We start from the raw sequence: 23855 nt of genomic DNA on the forward strand, positions 1-23855 counted from the left end.
CCACCTAGTCTTTCAAGGGTTTTTCTTTATTTTTACTATTTTCTACATTGTAGAATACTACTGATGACATCACCACTATGAAATAACACACATGGAATCATGTAGTAACCAAAAAAAGTGTTAAACAAGTGAATACATATTTTAGATTTGAGATTCTTCAACGTAGCCAACGTTGGCATTCTCTCAACCAGCCTTGTTCAAATCTGTGGAATGTCTTTCCTTCTTAATGCGTTTGAGCCAATCAGTTGTGTTGTGACAAGGTAGGGGTGGTATACAGAAGATAGTCCTATTTGGTAAAAGACCAAGTCCATATTATGGCAAGAACGGCTCAAATTAGCAAAGAGAAACGACAGTCCATCATTACTTTAAGACATGAAGGTCAGTCCATCATTACTTTAAGACATGAAGGTCATTCCATCATTACTTTAAGACATGAAGGTCAGTCCATCATTACTTTAAGACATGAAGGTCAGTCCATCATTACTTTAAGACATGAAGGTCAGTCCATCATTACTTTAAGACATGAAGGTCAGTCCATCATTACTTTAAGACATGAAGGTCAGTCCATCATTACTTTAAGACATGAAGGTCAGTCCATCATTACTTTAAGACATGAAGGTCAGTCCATCATTACTTTAAGACATGAAGGTCAGTCCATCATTACTTTAAGACATGAAGGTTAGTCCATCATTACTTTAAGACATGAAGGTTAGTCAATGCGGAACATTTCAAGAACTTTGAAAGTTTCTTCAATTGCAGATACAAAAACCATCTAGCGCTATGATGAAACTGTGTCTCATGAGGACCGTCACAGGAAAGGAAGACCCAGAGGTACCTCTGTTGCAGAGGATACGTTCATTAGAGTTACCAGCCTCAGAAATGGGCAGTTAACTGTACCTCAGATTGCACCTCACAGAGTTAAAGTAATAGACACATCTCAACATCAACTGTTCAGAGGAGAATGTGTGAATCAGGCCTTCTGCAGTGATACGCCATTCCCATCTGATTTGAGCTTAGTGGGACTATCATTTGTTTTTCAACAGTACAATGACCCAAAACACACCTCCAGGCTGTGTAAGGGCTATTTGACCAAGAAGGAGAGTGATGGAGCGCTGCATCAGATGACCTGGCCTCCACAATCACCCGACCTCAACCCAACTGAGATGGTTTGGGATGAGTTGGACCACATAGTGAAGGAAAAGCAGCCAACAAGTGCTGAGCATATGTGGGAACTCCTTCAAGACTGTTGGAAAAGCATTCCAGGTGAAACTGGTTGAGAGAATGCCAAGCTGTCATCTTTTTATTTAACTAGGCAAGTCAGTTAAGAACAAATTCTTATTTACAATGACGGCCTACACCGGCCAAACCCCAATGACGCTGGGCCAATTGTGCATTTCCGATCACAGCCGGTTGTGATACAGCCCGGAATTGAACCAGCGTTTTGTAGTGATGCCTCTAGCACTGTGACCGCTGCGCCACTCGGGAGCCTGAAGGGTGGCTACTTTGAAGAATCTAAAATTTAAAATATATTTTGGTTTGTTTAACACTTTTTTTTGGTTACTACATGATTCCATATCTGTTATTTCATAGTTTTGATGTCGTCACTATTATTCTGCACCACTTTTGCCTGTTCTTCTATGTCAAACCTCGATTCAGTCTCATCGTTTCAATCAACACATCAATACATCACACACAATCACCACAACCACAAGATGGTTTTCACTGAGTTTCACTCGATGGAAACTAAAGCAAGTTAACTACACACACACACACACACAGCGGAACACACAATAAGCACACACACTAAAAGCACACTTACTGCCAATCTGCTGTTCAAAGGTACCCAGCATTTTGTATCAGTAGATTTGAGAGTTTGTAGAGTCAGCATTGTTAACTACCAGCAATGCCAAACCCCAGAAAACAATGCAACTCTCAGCTTGTTTAATTTCAATCCATTTGGACTCAAGTGTACAAATGGAGAAATAGTCCTAAATAGTCCCCGTTGGTACTGTAAATCTGCTATTAAAGTGTATCATTTATATGGGACGCGGACAAAACAACAATGCGATCCATGTACACAATGCAGAGCGTGTGGAGGCAAAGTCACTGTGGAAAGACTGACAATTAGAACAAATAGTTGTTCTCTGTTAAAAGTGGGTTTTAATATCATATTACTTGTCTGTTTTGTATTGATTCCTTAGCAAATGGAGCCAGAATGTTAAACATTATAAACACCAATTTAATTTTCATAGTTTTTTTTAGGGGGTGGGGGGGGGGGGGGGTTAATGGTACGTTATGGTACGTGTGTTTTCACAGCAGATTAGTTTAAAGTGAATATCTTCTGACCATTTAGGGGGGTTTTTACATTTGTCCCATGGGGTTGGAGGCGTCCCCCATGCCGTGGTGCGGCCCGGCCAGGGAGAGGGTCGCTCCATCGTCCGACGAGCCTTTCTCCTCCTCACGTCTCTTCAGACACGCTGCCTTAGGGTTCAGGTTCCTCTCTAGAGACACGGACCCACCCACACACACACACACACACACACACACACACACGCGAATGAAAACATAGACACAAGTTAAGTGTTTAAGAACTAAAGCAGCACCCCCATGTGGATCTGAGAAGATAGTGCTCTGTGTGTGTCCTGTTAAATTATGGAGACAATCTTAACTTCCCACTTAAATCAGATTTACACGAATTAATGCGTCCGCATCAATAGGAAGCTAAGTGAAAATTCGACTTGAAGGGGAAGTTAAGATTCAACCACAGCCAGGCCTAAAGAATAATGCACCCTGGTGTGTGTGTGCATGTGTGTGTGTCTGTATTGTCTCTGACCTCTGATTTGCTGCTCCAGGCTCAGTAGGTGTGTGTATGTGTATGTGTGTGTAGTAGAAGTAGTAACAGTACTAGTACTAGAAAATGATTTATAAAGTACTACTACCACTACTACTGCTACTACTACTATACTACCACTATGCTACTACTACTATACTACTACTGCTACTACTACTATACTACCACTACTACTGCTACTACTACTATACTACCACTATACTACTAATGTTACTACTACTATACTACTACTGCTACTACTACTATACTACCACTACTACTGCTACTACTACTATACTACCACTATACTACTACCGCTGCTACTGCAGCTACTACTAAATACTGCTACTACTACTACTACTGCTGCTGCTACTACTACTACTACTAATACTACACACACACACACACACCCACACATACTGAGCCACATACTGAGCCAGGAGCAGCAAGGGAAATCTGTGTCTGTCTGACGTGTGTCTGTCTGACGTGTGTGTGTCTATGTGTGTGTGTCTGTCTGACTTGTGTGTGTCTATGTGTGTGTGTCTGTCTGACTTGTGTGTGTCTATGTGTGTGTGTCTGTCTGACTTGTGTTTGTCTATGTGTGTGTGTGTGTCTATGTGTGTGTGTCTGTCTGACTTGTGTGTGTCTATGTGTGTGTGTGTGTGTGTGTGTCTATGTGTGTGTGTCTGTCTGACTTGTGTGTGTCTATGTGTGTGTGTGTGTCTATGTGTGTGTGTCTGTCTGACGTGTGTGTGTCTGTCTATGTGTGTCTGTCTGACGTGTGTGTGTCTGTCTGACGTGTGTGTGTCTGTTTATGTATGTGTGTCTGTCTGACGTGTGTGTGTCTGTCTGACGTGTGTTTGTCTGTCTGACTTGTGTGTGTCTGTCTGACTTGTGTGTGTCTGTCTGACTTGTGTGTGTCTGTCTGACTTGTGTGTGTCTGTCTGACTTGTGTGTGTCTATATGTCTGACGTGTGTGTGTCTGTCTGATGTGTGTGTGTCAGGTCCCTTATAGGTATATATATATATATATATATATGTGTGTGTGTGTCAGGTCCCTATAGGTATATATATATATGTGTGTCAGGTCCCTTGCCTCTGACTTGCTGCTCCAGACTCAGTATGACGGCCACGGCCTGATGCAGTATGAGCAGTTTGGTCTGTGGCTTGTCACTCTTCAGGTGCAGCTGCACCATGCGCCCCAGCTCCTTGAAAGCCTCGTTGATGTCTCGGACACGCAGCCGTTCCCGGGCGTTGTTGGCCATCCTGCGTTCCTTCTCACGTTCGATCTTCTGCTCCGGAGACAAGTCCTCGTCGTCCGCGTTGCTGTGGGACCGATATAGGGGACTGATCAGCACCAGCTAAACCAACGCTTACCCCCACGCTTAGCCATTTTGAAAAACGACACTACAATGGATGAAGCCGGGCGCAGTCTGAATCTCATTTCATTCACAAATTATTGACCCTTTTTTCCATGTTTAGTTGTTGTTACAGCCTGAATTTAAAATGTATTGAATTGAGAATATTTGTCACTGGTCTATCAAAGTGGAATTATGTTTTTTATTTATTTTATTTTGTACAAATCTATTAAAAATGAACAGTTGAAATGTCTTGAGTCAATAAGTATTCAACCCCTTTGTTATGGCGAACCTTAATGAGTTCAGGAGTAAACATGTGCTGAACAAATCACCAAATTAGTTGCATGGACTCACTCTGTGTGCAATAATAGTGTTTAACGTGATTTTTGAATGACCACCTCGTCTCTGTACCCCCCAACACATACAATTATCTGTAAGGTCCCTCAGTCGAGCAGTGAATTTCAAACACAGATTCAACCACAAAGACCAGGGAGGTTTTCCAATACCTCGTAAAGAAGGGCACCTGTTGGTAGATGGGTAATAAAACAAGCAGACATTGAATATCCCTTTGAGCAGGGTGAAGTTATTAATTACTCTTTGGATGGTGTATCAATACACCCAGTCACTGCAGAAGATACCGGCGTCCTTCCTAACTCAGTTGCCGGAGAGGAAGGAAACCGCTCAGGGATTTCACAATGAGGCCAATGGTGACTTTAAAACAGTTACAGAGTTTAATGGCTGTGAGAGGAGAAAACTGAGGATGGATCAACAACATTGTACTTACTCTACAATACTATCCTAATTGACTGAGTGAAAAGAAGGAAGCCTGTACAGAATACACATTTTCCAAAACATGCATCCTGTTTGCAACAAGGCACTAAAGTAATACTGCAAATAATGAGGCAAAACAATTCACTTTTGCCCTGAATACAAAGTGTTATGTTTGGGGAAAATCCAATACAGCACATCAGTGAGTACCACTCTTCATATTTTCTAGCATAGTGGTGGCTGCATCATGTTATGGGTATGCTTGTCATCGTTAAGGACTAGGGAGTTTTTCAGGAAAAATCCCAGAGGAAAATCTGGTTCAGTCTGCTTTCCACCAGACACTGGGAGATGAATCCACCTTTCAGCAGGACAATAACCTAAAACACAAAGACAAATCTACACTGGGGTTGCTCACCAAGAAGACAGTTAATGTTCCTGAATGTTACAACTCTGACTTAAATCTACTTGAAAATCTATGGCAAACACCTGAAAATGGTTTTCTAGCAATGATCAACAACCAATTTCACAGAGCTTGAAGAGTTTTTGAAAATAATAACGGGCAAATGTTGCCCAATCCAGGTGTGGGATTGAGACTTACCCAGAAAGACTCACAGCTGTAATCACTCTTAGAGACTTACCCAGAAAGACTCCCAGCTGTAATCACTCTTAGAGACTTACTCAGAAAGACTCACAGCTCTAATCACTGTCAAAGGTCAAGTATTGACTCAGGGGTCTGAATACTTATTGTAAATGAAATATTTCTCTATTTCATTTTCTGTTAAATGTGGAAAACAACATTTCTAAAAACATGTTTTCATCTTTGTCACGATGGAGTACTATATAATTATTATTGTTGTTATTTATATTATTATTATTGTTGTTATTATTATATTATTATTATTGTTGTTATTATTATATTATTATTATTGTTGTTATTATTATATTATTATTATTGTTGTTATTATTATATTATTATTATTGTTGTTATTATTATATTATTATTATTGTTGTTATTATTATATTATTATTATTGTTGTTATTATTTATATTATTATTATTGTTATTATTATATTATTATTATTGTTGTTATTATTTATATTATGATTATTGTTGTTATTATTATATTATTATTATTGTTATTAGTATATTATTATTATTGTTGTTATTATTTATATTATGATTATTGTTGTTATTATTTATATTATTATTATTGTTATTATTATATTATTATTATTGTTATTATTTATATTATGATTATTGTTGTTATTATTTATATTATTATTATTGTTATTATTATATTATTATTATTGCTGTTATTATTTATATTATTATTATATTATTATTATTGTTGTTATTATTATATTATTATTATTGTTGTTATTATTATATTATTATTATTGTTGTTATTATTATATTATTATTATTGTTGTTATTATTATATTATTATTGTTGTTATTATTATATTATTATTATTGTTGTTATTATTATATTATTATTATTGTTGTTATTATTTATATTATGATTCTTGTTGTTATTATTTATATTATTATTATTGTTGTTATTATTATATTATTATTATTGTTGTTATTATTATATTATTATTATTGTTGTTATTATTATATTATTATTATTGTTGTTATTATTTATATTATTATTATTGTTATTATTATATTATTATTATTTATATTATGATTATTGTTGTTATTATTATATTATTATTATATAGTATTATCTGTACATGGGTGAGAAAATAAATATCTTTAAATCATTTAAAAATCAGGCTTTTTAAATTTATTTTTATTGAATAATTTCTGAAGGCATATATAGTAGATGGTGTTGGAACCTGAAACAATTAATTTGCATCTATTTTCAACGAATCAATTTTCAATTATTCAACGAATCTATTTTCAATTATTCAACAAATCTATTTTCAATTATTCAATGCATATATTTTCAATTATTCAATGCATTAATTTTCAATCGTTAAAATGTTCAATTGTTTAATTTATCTCTTTTCAATCATTCAGGGCATCTATTTTCAATTGGTGAAGGCATATATTTTCATGCCTTCAATGCACATAGACAGAGGGTGGGAGGAAGGGTAGGAGACATCTTTTTTCAATTGTTTCATCACGATAATCTGGGGTTGGGTCCGAATTAGTCTGATTGGATCATTCCAGGTGGAAGGTCTATAAACGTTGTGATGTCACAGAGTTTATCCTGGAATGGGCTGGATTCCCCAAGTGCATTTTGGGAATGAGGAAGTGGGGATTCTACTCTGGTGTGTGAGAAACAGCTAAAACACGGCTCAAGACCATGGACGGGACTGGGCCGCCTGGCTTCAGATACTCTCGAAGGACTACAATCAATGTGTAAGTGAACCAGTGGAGGCTGTAGAGGGGAGGACTGCTCGTTAATAATGTCTGGAACGGGCATCAAACCACGTGTGTTTGATGTATTCGATGCCATTCCACGGATTCCGCTCCAGCCTTTACCGCGAGCCCCTCCTCCCCCATTAAGGTGCCACCAACCTGCACAGTGTACATATACTGTGTGTGTGTGTGTGTACTGTATAGTATGCGGGTTTATGTGATTGTTGAGAAACTGCCATAACAGCTGTAATTGTAATTGGCTTTAAATGACTGTCATAATATGTATGTAGTCTATTGACTAGACAGGCCATAGCATGTCACGGTTAGCTATGTAAGTGAGGATATTTGAGTGTGTTTCACTTAGTAGATTATTAGTCACTTTTTGGTTTTGGTTTTGTTAATTTAGCTGTCCCCCAAATCACACTGTTCACTTCATCAAAATCCGTTGTTAGAGGAATTGAAATGAAGCGAACATTGCCGACACGGTTACCTAGATCTTGACCTATCAATAGACTTGAGGTCCTTGGTGTCGGACTCCTCCTTCTTGGTCTCCATAGATCGGGCATCCTGTAGGTTCTCATCCCCCTCATCCTCCGACTTGATCTCTGACGAGATGGACGAGGCGCTCTGGCCCTGGAGACCGCTGGAGAGAGCTGGGGAGGGAGGAGAGGGGAGGAGAGGGGTAGGGAGGAGAGATGGGGGTGAGGAAAGAGGAGAGGCGAGGGGAGGAGAAGGGGCAGGGAGGAGAGGGGAGGAGAAGGGGCAGGGAGGCGAGGGGAGGAGAAGGGGTAGGGAGGAGAGGGGAGGAGAAGGGGCAGGGAGGAGAGGGGAGGAGAAGGGGGAGGGATGAGAGGGGAGGAGAAGGGGGAGGGAGGAGAGGGGAGGAGAACCGGCAGGGAGGATAGGGGAGGAGAAGGGGTAGGGAGGAGAGGGGAGGAGAAGGGGGAGGGAGGAGAGGGGAGGAGAAGGGGGAGGGATGAGAGGGGAGGAGAAGGGGGAGGGAGGAGAGGCGAGGAGAAGGGGAAGGGATGAGAGATGGGGGTGAGGAAAGAGGAGAGAGATAATATATATATTAAAGCCACAAATCATTTCTCAGCTAAACAATAGCCCCGCCATTCAGTTTGTTATTTTGTACATTGGAGACGTTAGGTTTATACTAGTGGTGCAGACAAACAGACACTACTTTAATCTTTCCCTTCATCAGAGAGGAAATATGAGTGGAAAATAAAAACAATGTGTGTGCAACATGTGTGTGTGTGTGTGTGTGTGTCTGTGTGTGTCTGTGTGTGTGTGTCTGTGTGTGTGTGTGTGTTTGGCATGCCTGGCTCTGTGTAAAGAGTGTACTATCAGGCACAATCATCCCCTGTTTCATCCTCATTGGGGGGAGGGGGGAGACAGAGTGAGGGGGGAGAAGACAGAGGGAGTGTCTGCTCTGTGGACACAAAAGGGGTCTGAACCCCCCCCCTCACTCTCCTGTCTTCCCCCTCCTCCCCCTGTCTCCCCCTCCTCCCCCTGTCTCCCCCTCCTCCCTCTGTCTCCCCCCTCCTCCCTCTGTCTCTCCCTCCTCCCTCTGTCACATCCACCTCCCTCTGTCTCCCCCCCTCACTCTGTCTCCCCGTCCTCCCTCTGTCTCCCCGTCCTCCCTCTGTCTCCCCGTCCCCCCTCTGTCTCCCCCTCTTCCCTCTGTCTCCCCGTCCTCCCTCTGTCTCCCCCTCTTCCCTCTGTCTCCCCGTCCTCCCTCTGTCTCCCCCTCCTCCCTCTGTCTCCCCCTCCTCCCTCTGTCTCCCCGTCCTCCCTCTGTCTCCCCGTCCTCCCTCTGTCTCCCCCTCTTCCCTCTGTCTCCCCGTCCTCCCTCTGTCTCCCCCTCCTCCCCCTCCTCCCTCCCCCTCCCTCTCTCTCTCCAGCTGGAGAATACAGCTGTCTCTTTGTTTGACGTCATTCTGTGGGCCGGTGCCAAAATTCCTGTCAACATAAAAACACTGTTCCCACACTCACACACACACACACACACACACACACACACACACACACACACACACACACACACACACGTGTATGTACACACACTAACACACCACTAGCACACACTCTCTCTCTCTTGCACAGACACAGCCTCCCTCAAAATGCCCTCAATGTCTCGATCACAGTGAAGAAGAAAAACAAAATGGTGGCCTGGCTTCTGCCAGCTTCTATATGTGAGGATGTATCTCTAGAGAAACTAGAGGGAAGGAGACCAGGGGTGACTGAGAAACTAGAGGAGACCAGGGGTGACTAAGAAACTAGAGGGAAGGAGACCAGGGGTGACTGAGAAACTAGAGTGAAGGGGACCAGGGGTGACTGAAAAACTAGAGGGAAGGAGACCAGGGGTGACTGAGAAACTAGAGGGAAGGAGACCAGTGGTGACTGAGAAACTAGAGGGAAGGAGACCAGTGGTGACTGAGAAACTAGAGGGAAGGAGACCAGTGGTGACTGAGAAACTAGAGGGAAGGAGACCAAGGGTGACTGAGACAGAGAAACTAGAGGGACAGAGACCAGGGGTGACTGAGAAACTAGAGGGAAGGAGACCAGTGGTGACTGAGAAACTAGAGGAGACCAGGGGGGACTGAGAAACTAGAGGGAAGGAGACCAGTGGTGACTGAGAATCCTAGAGGGAAGGAGACCAGGGGTGACTGAGAAACTAGAGGGAAGGAGACCAGGGGTGACTGAGAAACTAGAGGAGACCAGGGGTGACTGAGAAACTAGAGGAGACCAGGGGTGACTGAGAAACTAGAGGGAAGGAGACCAGTGGTGACTGAGAAACTAGAGGGAAGGAGACCAGGGGTGACTGAGAAACTAGAGGGAAGGAGACCAGGGGTGACTGAGAAACTAGAGGGAAGGAGACCAGGGGTGACTGAGAAACTAGAGGAGACCAGGGGGGACTGAGAAACTAGAGGGAAGGAGACCAGTGGTGACTGAGAATCCTAGAGGGAAGGAGACCAGGGGTGACTGAGAAACTAGAGGGAAGGAGACCAGGGGTGACTGAGAAACTAGAGGAGACCAGGGGTGACTGAGAAACTAGAGGAGACCAGGGGTGACTGAGAAACTAGAGGGAAGGAGACCAGTGGTGACTGAGAAACTAGAGGGAAGGAGACCAGGGGTGACTGAGAAACTAGAGGGAAGGAGACCAGGGGTGACTGAGAAACTAGAGGGAAGGAGACCAGGGGTGACTGAGAAACTAGAGGATACCAGGGGTAACTGAGAAACTAGAGGGAAGGAGACCAGTGGTGACTGAGAAACTAGAGGGAAGGAGACCAGGGGTGACTGAGAAACTAGAGGAGACCAGTGGTGACTGAGAAACTAGAGGGAAGGAGACCAGTGGTGACTGAGAAACTAGAGGAGACCAGGGGTGACTGAGAACCTAGAGGGAAGGAGACTAGGGGTGACTGAGAAACTAGAGGGAAGGAGACCAGTGGTGACTGAGAAACTAGAGGAGACCAGGGGTGACTGAGAAACTAGAGGGAAGGAGACTAGGGGTGACTGAGGAACTAGAGGGAAGGAGACTAGGGGTGACTGAGAAACTAGAGGGAAGGAGACCAGGGGTGACTGAGAAACTAGAGGGAAGGAGACCAGTGGTGACTGAGAAACTAGAGGGAAGGAGACCAGGGGTGACTGAGAAACTAGAGGAGACCAGGGGTGACTGAGAAACTAGAGGGAAGGAGACCAGGGGTGACTGAGAAACTAGAGGAGACCAGGGGTGACTGAGAAATTAGAGGGAAGGAGACCAGTGGTGACTAAGAAACTAGAGGGAAGGAGACCAGTGGTGACTGAGAAACTAGAGGGAAGGAGACCAGGGGTGACTGAGAAACTAGAGGAGACCAGAGGTGACTGAGAAACTAGAGGAGACCAGGGGTGACTGAGAAACTAGAGGGAAGGAGACCAGTGGTGACTGAGAAACTAGAGGGAAGGAGACCAGGGGTGACTGAGAAACTAGTGGAGACCAGGGGTGACTGAGAAACTAGAGGAGACCAGGGGTGACTGAGAAACTAGAGGGACGGAGACCAGGGGTGACTGAGAAACTAGAGGGATGGAGACCAGGGGTGACTGAGAAACTAGAAGGAAGGAGACCAGTGGTGACTGAGAAACTAGAGGGAAGGAGACCAGGGGTGACTGAGAAACTAGAGGAGACCAGGGGTGACTGAGAAACTAGAGGAGACCAGGGGTGACTGAGAAACTAGAGGGAAGGAGACTAAAGCCACCATCCTGCTGTTAATGTCTCACTGTAATGTTGCCAACAACACTTTAATGGACATTATTTATAGAGCTAACCCCAGCTGCCTCTTTAGTGTGTGATACGTGCACGCTGTGTGAGAACGTGTGTGTGGTGACTGTTTCTCCAGTACATTTCTCTCTGAATTCTGTTTTATAGTGTTCAACACTCCATTAGGCAGTTGGTACCACTATGTGTGTGTGTGTATATGTGTGTGTGTGTGTGTGTGTGTGTGTGTGTGTGTGTGTGTGTGTGTGTGTGTGTGTGTGTGTGTGTGTGTGTGTGTGTGTATGTGTGTGTGTGTGTGTGTGTATGTGTGTGTGTGTGTGTGTGTGTGTGTGTGTGTGTGTGTGTGTGTGTGTGTGTATGCAGTTGGCGAGGGCCTCAGGACCATACGATGCCAAGGAAGTAATTTCAAGTCTTTAAACAGATTTCGGGGCTAATTTGCTTCACAGAATCGGTCATATACAATTTCCTTTTACATATTCATATTTGAAATATATTGGGTTTTCTCTGTTAAATCATAATTACTCACATTTCTACTCCATGCTTGCCAAATTCACATATTTTATTGTTGGCAATGTAGAAGGGGGGCTAACTAGCTCAATGAAAAAAAACATAAATTAAATCTATTCAAATTATTTTCTTCATAATGAGATTTTTCAGATTTTTGGCTGTGAATCCTAGAATAACTCTTTGCTAATTTGTCTCTGTGGGTGAGATAGTATTTTATATGGACCAGGTAACTGTGGGAGTCCTGGAATGCTCTCTACACCACAGAATACCTGCTACAGCCGTACACTGTGACCTCGACACACACACACCAACCACCCCCCTTCTCCCTTTCTCTCCCTCCACTCCTTTACTCACCCCGGTATGAATCAGTCTGGTTGAGATCTGGTGACGTGGCAGACTGCTGGGGCAGCTGGGGGACTGGCACTTGGTTGGATCTGATGGGATGGCTGCCAAGCATGCCCACGCTACCATCTTCCCTGTGAGAGCCCACCTGCAGGGAATCAGAGAGAGAGAGAGAGAGAGAGAGAAAGAGAGAGAGAGTGAGAGACAGAGAGACAGAGAGAGAGAGTGAGAGAGAGAGGGAGAGAGAGAATAAGAGACAGAGGCAGAAAGAGAGAGAGAGAGAGAGAGAGAGAGAGAGAGAGAGAGAGGGTGAGAGAGAGAGGGAGAGAGAGAGAGAATGAGAGACAGAGGCAGAGAGAGAGAGAGAGAGAGAGGGGGAGAGAGAGAGGGAGAGAGACAGAGACAGAGAGAGAGAGGGAAAGAGAGAGAGAGGGAGAGAGAGAGGGAGAGGGAGAGGGAGAGAAAGAGAGCGAGAGAGAGAGAGACAGAGGCAGCGATAGAGAGAGAGAGGGAGAGAGAGGGAGGGATAGAAAGAGAGAGAGGGAGAGAGAGAAAGAGGGAGAGAGAGAGAGGGAGAGAGAGAGAGGGAGAGAGAGAATAAGAGACAGAGGCAGAAAGAGAGAGAGAGAGAGAGATAGAGAGAGACAGAGAGAGAGAGAGAGAGAGAGGGGAAAAAAAATTCAAGTCAGGACGGGTACAACTCAAACAAACGTCAGACATAGACCCCCACACAGCAGCTCTAATTAATTCCTGTATTGAATAATACTACTAGCTACCGAATGAGTCCACCTTCATAAATATGATTCATTCATCTAATGGAAAGAGGAGGAAGGGAGGCGCTACTAAGGTACACAATAGTACATTGTGGTAGATAGAAGGTGCTCTTTGGTAAAAGGGGTGAATTGGTCATCAAAAAAGAAAGGAGGACCAAGGCCCTCTTCATATAATTAATTAAAATGCCTTTATTTGTATGTTCAATGACATGTTCAATAGAAACAACGTTTTCGGCCGTGCAGCCGAAACACATCGGATTTAAAAACTTTGTTTCCATTGAACTAGGCCATACAAATACAGGCATTTTAATGAATTATATGAAGAGGGCCTTGGTCCTCCTTTCTTTTTGGTGATTCGTTCATCTATTGAATAAGAATACTAGTTGTGAGTTAAACTCCATAAATAGGATGGATTCATGTTTTTTCCTTCTTGGAACATGGAACATGGAACATGGAACATCGTAGCGTGGAGATCCTGGTACTGTGACAACCTTGATAACATCCTCCAAGTCATTCATGCTGTTGACCTGCAGAGGGCAGCCTCCCCCTGTGTGTATCACAGAGTCGATCCAGTCCCAGTCTACACACACACACACACACACACACACACACACACACACACACACACACACACACACACACACACACACACACACACACACACACACACATAACATTTTTGCTGAGAAAACTTGGGGGACAAATAAAATCCCCTAATTTGGCCTGCCAGTTGGAGAACCTGGATCTATTTCCTTCCTCCCATTTCCTGTCTATTCCTCTACTTTCACTAAAACCTGGCAGTAATAGTGAAGCCGCTCAGATCCGTTCAGGCAGGTAAAATATAAAATGCTCTCTCTCGCAGGGAACCTCTCTCTCCTCAGCGGAGCTCAGTGATTCCCATCCATCTGTCTACTATCATGTCCGCCAACACAACTGACAATTATCTTAATACCCATATGTTTAATTGTGGGGCTCCTATTCCCCCGACGGATCCTCTAGATCCAGCAGGAAATGACATTTGGCACAAGTTTCTCTCTCTCGCTGTCTCTCTCTCTCTCTCTCTCTCTCTCTCTCTCTCTCTCTCTCTCTCTCTCTCTCTCTCTCTCTCTCTCTCTCTCTGTCTCTCACGTTGTATGGTGTAATACAATTGGAGGACCAGTCTATCTCCCTCTCTATCTCCCTCTCTCTTCTCTCTATCTCCCTGTCTCTTCTCTCTATCTCCCTCTCTCTTCTCTCTATCTCCCTGTCTCTTCTCTCTATCTCCCTGTCTCTTCTTTCTATCTCCCTCTCTCTCCTCTCTATCTCCATGTCTCTTCTCTCTATCTCCCGCTCTATTCTCTCTACCTCCCTGTCTCTTCTCTATATCTCCCTCTCTCTTCTCTCTCCCTGTCTTGTCTATAAGTCCAGCTAAGCCTCTGACAGCTCAGCTCGAGATGTCAGCTACACCTCCCTGCTTGATGCAAATATCAGAAAATGTCGAGCGGCTTTGTGGGGAGCGTACCGGCAGACAGAGAGAGAGGGAAACGTTCCAAGCCGGCTGCGTTTGTTTGCTCCTCGTCTTTCATCACAAAACAAACCCCAAATGCAAAATGGCACCATCCTGGCTGGGGATAGAAGGTTCTGGAATACATATTTAATAAAGATTTTATATTTTAAAACTCTGCTAAATTAGTATGATGATGTGAGTGGGGCGGCTTACAAAGCGTGAGGGGGAGGCTGGGGAGTGTGTTTGTGTGTGTGTGTGTGTGTGTGTGTGTGTGTGTGTGTGTGTGTGTGTGTGCGGGCGGCTAGGGAGATGGGTTCCCAGTGTCGCCCTGTCATCTGTGCCACTATAAATCAGGAAGATGGCGATTCACAGTCCCCAATGTCTGTCTGTCTGCCTGCTTACTGTCTGTCTGTCTGTCTGTCTGTCTGTCTGTCTGTCTGTCTGTCTGTCTGTCTGTCTGTCTGTCTGAGGTACTCTGATTATACAGGAAGGAGATAGAAGGAACAGTTTCCGGGTCATGTGGGTCATGTTTGGGGCGGCAGGTAGCCTAGTGGTTAGAGTGTAGAGGCGGCAGGTAGCCTAGTGGTTAGAGTGTAGAGGAGGCAGGTAGTCTAGTGGTTAGAGTGTAGAGGTGGCAGGTAGCCTAGTGGTTAGAGTGTAGAGGTGGCAGGTAGCCTAGTGGTTAGAGTGTAGAGGTGGCAGGTAGCCTAGTGGTTAGAGTGTAGAGGAGGCAGGTAGTCTAGTGGTTAGAGTGTAGAGGTGGCAGGTAGCCTAGTGGTTAGAGTGTAGAGGAGGCAGGTAGCCTAGCGGTTAGAGTGTAGAGGTGTCAGGTAGCCTAGTGGTTAGAGTGTAGAGGAGGCAGGTAGCCTAGTGGTTAGAGTGTAGAGGAGGCAGGTAGCCTAGTGGTTAGAGTGTAGAGGTGGCAGGTAGCCTAGTGGTTAGAGTGTAGAGGTGGCAGGTAGGCTAGTGGTTAGAGTGTAGAGGCGGCAGGTAGACTAGTGGTTAGAGTGTAGAGGTGGCAGGTAGACTAGTGGTTAGAGTGTAGAGGCGGCAGGTAGACTAGTGGTTAGAGTGTAGAGGTGGCAGGTAGCCTAGTGGTTAGAGTGTAGAGGTGGCAGGTAGCCTAGTGGTTAGAGTGTAGAGGCGGCAGGTAGCCTAATCAGTCATGTTCATATCTAGTCTCGTCTATAATCAGTCATGTTCATATCTAGTCTCCTCTATAATCAGTCATGTTCATATCTAGTCTCCTCTATAATCAGTCATGTTCATATCTAGTCTCTTCTACAATCAGTCATGCTGAGAGAGCAGTAACAGCCAGCATGGCCCTGCTCATGTAAGAGCTGTTGACGTTAGCAACCCGCCCTACAGTCAGTCAGTAAGAGCTGTTGACGTTAGCAACCCGCCCTACAGTCAGTCAGTAAGAGCTGTTGACGTTAGCAACCCGCCCTACAGTCAGTCAGTAAGAGCTGTTGACGTTAGCAACCCGCCCTACAGTCAGTCAGTAAGAGCTGTTGACGTTAGCAACCCGCCCTACAGTCAGTCAGTAAGAGCTACAGTTGATTTTCCTGGTTTTGTGGGAAAAAAAGCGATTTGGCCAAAGAGGGTTTTGAACAATCCACTTGTATTAAGCAGCCCACCCTGTAGCCCTGTAGTCCTGTAACCCTGTAGCCCTGTAGTCCTGTAACCCTGTAACCCTGTAGCCCTGTAACCCTGTAGTCCTGTAACCCTGTAGTCCTGTAGTCCTGTAACCCTGTAGTCCTGTAGTCCTGTAGCCCTGTAACCCTGTAGTCCTGTAACCCTGTAGTCCTGTAGTCCTGTAGTCCTGTAACCCTGTAACCCTGTAGCCCTGTAACCCTGTAGTCCTGTAGCCCTGTAGTCCTGTAGTGCTGTAACCCTGTACCCCTGTAGTCCTGTAGCCCTGTAACCCTGTAGCCCTGTAGTCCTGTAACCCTGTAGTCCTGTAGTCCTGTAACATTGTAGTCCTGTAGCCCTGTAACCCTGTAGCCCTGTAACCCTGTAGCCCTGTAGTCCTGTAGCCCTGTAGTCCTGTAGCCCTGTAACCCTGTAGTCCTGTAGCCCTGTAGTCCTGTAGCCCTGTAACCCTGTAGTCCTGTAACCCTGTAACCCTGTAGTCCTGTAATCCTGTAACCCTGTAGTCCTGTAACCCTGTAGTCCTGTAACCCTGTAGTCCTGTAGCCCTGTAGTCCTGTAACCCTGTAGTTCTGTAACCCTGTAACCCTGTAGTCCTGTAGCCCTGTAACCCTGTAGTCCTGTAACCCTGTAGTCCTGTAACCCTGTAGTCCTGTAGTCCTGTAACCCTGTAGCCCTGTAGTCCTGTAACCCTGTAGCCCTGTAGCAGTGGTTGAGAGGAGCTGTGTGTTGATGAGACACGTGACAGACAGGAGCAGATGGCATCATGGCGTTCTGCACTAATGCTGTTAACGCTCGCCTGGATCGTTGGGCTCGCCCCCCCCCCCCCCCCCAGAGCATAGTACAGTACCTCCATCTCAGGACTAACACACGCATGGAGCCCCTGGTTGACTGCCTCAGAGCATAGTACAGCACCTCAATGTGTACCCATGTCTGATCCTGGCTGCTCCCCACTACCCACAATATCCCATCTCCCTGGTATGGATCGGCTGCCTGACTCTCCTGGCTGCTCCGTCTCATATTACAGCAACTCAGTACAGCACCTCCGTCTCATATTACAGCAACTGAGTACAGCACCTCCGTCTCATATTACAGCAACTCAGTACAGCACCTCCGTCTCATATTACAGCAACTCAGTACAGCACCTCCGTCTCATATTACAGCAACTGAGTACAGCACCTCCGTCTCATATTACAGCAACTCAGTACAGCACCTCCGTCTCATATTACAGCAACTCAGTACAGCACCTCCGTCTCATATTACAGCAACTCAGTACAGTACAGCACCTCCGCCTCAACGTCTCAGTCTCAGGGAGGCAGGGCAAGGAGAAACCAGGGGCCCTGATTCCCAATGTGTCAGCCAGAGCCCCAGGAACAGCCCACATTAATATTCATTAGCAGCTAGCCTTAGTTAGCCTTAGTTAGCCTCTTGCTGTTCTGTAGGTAAGCACCGTGGTCTTGTAGTGGATGCAAGCTTCTACTGGAAGCCAGTGGAGGAGCGGGGTGACATGAGACAGGTGAGTTGTAGGGGTTCCATGGCGCAAGCAGGGAGCCCAGCTAACAGCGGGTTGCAGTGGGTTCCATGGCACAGGCAGGGAGCCCAGCTAACAGAGGGTTGCAGTGGGTTCCATGGCACAAGCAGGGAGCCCAGCTAACAGCGGGTTGCAGTGGGTTCCATGGCACAAGCAGGGAGCCCAGCTAACAGCGGGTTGCAGTGGGTTTCATGGCACAAGCAGGGAGCCCAGCTAACAGCGGGTTGCAGTGGGTTCCATGGCACAAGCAGGGAGCCCAGCTAACAGCGGGTTGCAGTGGGTTTCATGGCACAAGCAGGGAGCCCAGCTAACAGCGGGTTGCAGTGGGTTTCATGGCACAAGCAGGGAGCCCAGCTAACAGCGGGTTGCAGTGGGTTTCATGGCACAAGCAGGGAGCCCAGCTAACAGCGGGTTGCAGTGGTCCAGACAGGAGAGGACCAGTGCCTGGATTAGGCATGTGTCATCAAATGTAAAACCCACACACAAAAAAAACTCTCAAAATACTTGGAAACGTCATGAATTACCTGAGCGTATAACGTCAAACATATTGAAAACCAATCAATCTATTCTAGTTAAACACTACGGAACTCAATAGAACAACGTGTTTATGAATAAATTCCAACCACTTCTGACAAACAATTGAAAGTGAGACATAAAAGGTATTGTCCCAAAACAAGAGAAGAAAAAGTTAAATAAAGTGAGGCGGCTCATTCAGTTTATAATAGTTTATAACAGTTTATAATAGTTTATAACAGTTTATAATAGTTTATAACAGTTTATAATAGTTTATAATAGTTTATAACAGTTTATAACAGTTTATAACAGTTTATATTAGTTTATAACAGTTTATAACAGTTTATAATAGTTTATAACAGTTTATAATAGTTTATAACAGTTTATAACAGTTTATATTAGTTTATAACAGTTTATAACAGTTTATAATAGTTTATAACAGTTTATAATAGTTTATAACAGTTTATATTAGTTTATAACTGTTTATAACAGTTTATAATAGTTTATAACAGTTTATAATAGTTTATAACTGTTTATAACAGTTTATAATAGTTTATAACAGTTTATAACAGTTTATAACAGTTTATAACAGTTTATAACAGTTTATAATAGTTTATAATTGTTTATAATTGTTTATAATAGTTTATAATTGTTTATAATAGTTTATAACAGTTTATATTAGTTTATAACAGTTTATATTAGTTTATAATAGTTTATAACAGTTTATAACAGTTTATAACAGTTTATAATAGTTTATAACAGTTTATAATAGTTTATAATAGTTTATAACAGTTTATAACAGTTTATAATAGTTTATAACAGTTTATAATAGTTTATAACAGTTTATAATAGTTTATAACAGTTTATAACAGTTTATAATAGTTTATAATAGTTTATAATAGTTTATAACAGTTTATAACAGTTTATAACAGTTTATAACAGTTTAAAACAGTTTATAACAGTTTATAACAGTTTATAACAGTTTATAACAGTTAATAACAGTTAATAACAGTTTATAATAGTTTATAATAGTTTATAATAGTTTATAACAGTTTATAACAATTTATATTAGTTTATAATAGTTTATAATAGTTTATAACAGTTTAGAATAGTTTATAACAGTTTATAACAGTTTATAATAGTTTATAATAGTTTATAACAGTTTATAACAATTTATAATAGTTTATAACAGTTTATAACAATTTATATTAGTTTATAATAGTTTAGAATAGTTTCGAACAGTTTATAAAAGCTTATAATAGTTTATAATAGTTTATAACAGTTTATAATAGTATATAACAGTTTATAACAGTTTATAACAATTTATATTAGTTTAGAATAGTTTAGAATAGTTTATAACAGTTTATAACAGTTTATAATAGTTTATAATAGTTTATAACAATTTATAACAATTTATAATAGTTTATAACAGTTTATAACAATTTATATTAGTTTATAATAGTTTAGAATAGTTTATAACAGTTTATAAAAGTTTATAATAGTTTATAATAGTTTATAACAGTTTATAATAGTTTATAACAGTTTATAACAGTTTATAACAATTTATATTAGTTTAGAATAGTTTAGAATAGTTTATAACAGTTTATAAGTTTATAATAGTTTATAACAGTTTATAACAATTTATAATAGTTTATAACAGTTTATAACAATTTATATTAGTTTAGAATAGTTTAGAATAGTTTATAACAGTTTATAACAGTTTATAATAGTTTATAACAGTTTAGAATAGTTTATAACAGTTTATAACAGTTTATAACAATTTATATTAGTTTAGAATAGTTTAGAATAGTTTATAACAGTTTATAACAATTTATAATAGTTTATAACAGTTTATAACAATTTATATTAGTTTATAATAGTTTATAACAGTTTATAACAGTTTATAACAATTTATATTAGTTTATAATAGTTTAGAATAGTTTAGAATAGTTTATAACAGTTTATAATAGTTTATAACAGTTTATAACAGTTTCTAATAGTTTATAACAAACAGTTTATAATAGTTTATAACAGTTTATAATAGTTTATAATAGTTTATAATACTTTATAACAGTTTATAATAGTTTATAACAGTTTTTAACAGTTCATAATAGTTTATAAAACTTTATAATAGTTTATAATAGTTTATAATATTTTATAATAGTTTAGAATACTTTAGCAGGACGTTTAATTTGGCTAAAGAGCTGTTCTGTTCTGTCTGGTTCATGCCAAAGCAGGGATCATTGTTCTCAGGCTCAGTACTTTATTAAACCAAACACAAACATCTGTCATCTCGAAATGTCCAAAAAAGATCTTTAAACGCCCCCCCCCCCCCCCCCCCCCCCCCCCCGGTCAGAGGCGAATGTGCCACCTCCAGAGGTGAGCTTACCAGAATTATCTCGAGAGGTGAAAGATCATCAAATTTCAGAGTCAGCCTCACTCTCTCTCTCTCTCTGTTCTCTCTGTTCTCTCTGTCTCTGTTCTCTCTCTCTGGTCTCTCTCTCTGGTCTCTCTCTCTGTTCTCACTCTCTCTCTCTGTTCTCTCTGTCTCTGTTCTCTCTCTCTCTGGTCTCTCTCTCTGTTCTCTCTCTCTCTGTTCTCTCTCTCTGTTCTCTCTGTCTCTGTTCTCTCTCTGTCTCTGTTCTCTCTGTTCCCTCTGTCTCTGTTCTCTATGTCTCTGTTCTCTCTCTCATCTCTTTATCTCTTTCTTTTTTCTGTTTCTCACTAGCTCCCTCTCTCTGTTGCTTCATTTCTCCTTCTCATCTCTTTCTCTCTTACGCCAGCCTCTCACGCTACCCAGGCCCAGCTTCGTCAGGCAGCCTCTCTCGCTACCCAGGCCCAGCTTCGTCAGGCAGCCTCTCTCGCTACCCAGGCCCAGCTTCGTCAGGCAGCCTCAGTGTAGCACAGCTGCTAACAATTTGGATGTGCAGATGTAGCATCTTTAAATGCTAATTCAATTAAAAGAGAGGAGCTATTTCAATGCTGAGCTGTCTTGAAGAGGAGAGGAGGAGAGGAGGAGGAGAAGGAGGGGAGGAGGAGCAGTGGAGAAGGAGGGGAGGGCAGGATGCTGTGCAAGTCAAGGAGCTTGCCGCTGACACACAAACACACATGCCATTACAGGAAAGTGTCTTTGTGCATGTTTGTGTTAGTGTGTGTGTGTGTGTGTGTTAGTGTGTGTGTGTGTGTGTGTGTGAATGTGTTAGTGTGTGTGTGTTAGTGGTGTGATAGTGTGTGTGTGTTAGTGTGTGTATGTGTGTGTTAGTGTGTGTGTGTGTTAATGTGTGTGTGTGTGTGTGTGTGTTAGTGGTGTGTGTGTGTGTGTGTTAGTGTGTGTGTGTTAGTGTTCACCCAATTCCTAATAACCCCATGATACAATAATAACCCCATGATATAATAATAATAATAACCCCATGATATAATAATAATAATAACCCCATGATATAATAATAATAATAACCCCATGATATAATAATAACCCCATGATACAATAATAATAACAACCCCATGATATAATAATAATAATAACCCCATGATATAATAATAACCCCATGATATAATAACAATAATAACCCCATGATATAATAATAACCCCATGATATAATAATAACCCCATGATATAATAATAATAACCCCATGATATAATAATAATAATAACCCCATGACATAATAATAATAGCCCCATGATATAATAATAACCCCATGATATAACAATAATAATAACCCCATGATATAATAATAACCCCATGATATAATAATAAAAATAACCCCATGATATAATAATAACCCCATGATATAATAATAATAATAACCCCATGATATAATAATAACCCCATGATATAATAATAATAATAACCCCATGATATAATAATAATAACAACATGATATAATAATAATAATAACCCCATGATATAATAATAATAATAACCCCATGATATAATAATAACCCCATGATATAATAATAATAACAACCCCATGATATAATAATAACCCCATGATATAATAATAATAATAACCCCATGATATAATAATAATAACCACATGATATAATAATAATAATAACCCCATGATATAATAATAATAATAACCCCATGATATAATAATAACCCCATGATATAATAATAATAACAACCCCATGATATAATAATAACCCCATGATATAATAATAATAACCACAAGGACTCTTTGATTAAGGAGGTGCAGCCCTATTTTTGTTGACTGATTTAGATTTCGTTTCTGCTTATAATTTTCAACATTTTGCGAGGCAATTTGTTAGTCAACTTTGTCTACAATTAGATACATGTAGCTTCTCTTCTGTCAGTATACTACCCCCACCCCCCCGCCCAACCGGCGTGTGTGTGTGTGTGTGTGTGTGAAAAAGAGAGAGTACAAGTGTTGTATAATAACAGTTCAACTTGTGATTATAAATGTGAATATAAATTGTAAATGTGTGAATTTTATAGCAACAAAAAATGTAGATGTTTGCTGTCCATAAAAAGATCTGTGGGTGTTTTTCATGGTGGGGATGACTTCATCTCCCCGTCTCATCCCCCTCTCCCCATCTCATCCCTCTCTCCCTGTCTCATCCCTCTCTCCCCGTCTCCCCGTCTCATCCCTCTCTCCCCGTCTCATCCCTCTCTCCCCGTCTCATCCCTCTCTCCCCGTCTCATCCCTCTCTCCCCCTCTCATCCCCCCTCTCCCCGTCTCATCCCTCTCTCCCCGTCTCATCCCTCTCTCCCCGTCTCATCCCCTCTCCCCGTCTCATCCCTCTCTCCCTGTCTCATCCCTCTCTCCCCGTCTCATCCCTCTCTCCCCGTCTCATCCCTCTCTCCCCGTCTCCCCGTCTCATCCCCCCTCTCCCCGTCTCATCCCTCTCTCCCCGTCTCATCCCTCTCTCCCCGTCTCATCCCTCTCTCCCCCTCTCATCCCCCCTCTCCCCGTCTCATCCCTCTCTCCCCGTCTCATCCCCCTCTCCCCGTCTCATCCCCCCTCGCCCCGTCTCATCCCTCTCTCCCTGTCTCAGCCCCCTCTCCCTGTTTCATCCCCCTCTCATCCCCCCCTCTCCCTGTCTCAGCCCCCTCTCCCCGTTTCATCCCTCTCTCCCCGTCTCATCCCCCCTTCTCCCCGTCTCATCCCCTTCTCCCCATCTCATCCCCCTCTCCCCGTCTCATCCCCCCTCTCCCCGTCTCATCCCCCTCTCCCTCTCTCCCCGTCTCATCCCCCCTTCTCCCCGTCTCATCCCACCTTCTCCCCGTCTCATCCCCCCTCTCCCCATCTCATCCCTCTCTCCCCGTCTCATCCCCCCTTCTCCCCGTCTCATCCCTCTCTCCCCGTTTCATCCCTCTCTCCCCGTCTCATCCCCCCTTCTCCCCGTCTCATCCCCTCTCACCATCTCATCCCTCTCTCCCCGTCTCATCCCCCCTTCTCCCCGTCTCATCCCCCCTTCTCCCCGTCTCATCCCCCCTCTCCCCAT

At 42.7% G+C, this 23855-nt stretch overlaps 1 protein-coding gene and 1 long non-coding RNA gene across 16 annotated transcripts in view; one reads left to right on the forward strand and one right to left on the reverse strand.

The window, feature by feature from the left end:
- Positions 1–23855, forward strand: part of LOC139422672 (uncharacterized) — a 1300889-nt gene that overhangs the window by 87304 nt on the left and 1189730 nt on the right. The window lies entirely within an intron of this gene.
- The window catches only part of LOC139422670 (transcription factor 4-like), a 411500-nt gene that overhangs the window by 7981 nt on the left and 379664 nt on the right, over positions 1–23855 (reverse strand). For 5 of the 15 annotated variants that reach the window (XM_071173862.1, XM_071173864.1, XM_071173859.1 and 2 more), the window contains 4 exons: positions 12445–12580; positions 7831–7981; positions 3927–4156; positions 2366–2501 (listed from right to left, as the gene is read on the reverse strand). In XM_071173862.1, the coding sequence (XP_071029963.1) occupies positions 2366–2501; positions 3927–4156; positions 7831–7981; positions 12445–12580 (653 nt within the window). Of the gene's footprint in view, positions 1–2346; positions 2502–3926; positions 4157–7818; positions 7982–12444; positions 12581–23855 lie in introns of all 15 variants that reach the window. The other 10 variants (XM_071173861.1, XM_071173855.1, XM_071173858.1 and 7 more) reach the window with 3 other exon arrangements.

Source organism: Oncorhynchus clarkii, chromosome 12, assembly GCF_045791955.1.
Source record: "Oncorhynchus clarkii lewisi isolate Uvic-CL-2024 chromosome 12, UVic_Ocla_1.0, whole genome shotgun sequence".
NCBI classification, from domain to species: domain Eukaryota; kingdom Metazoa; phylum Chordata; class Actinopteri; order Salmoniformes; family Salmonidae; genus Oncorhynchus; species Oncorhynchus clarkii.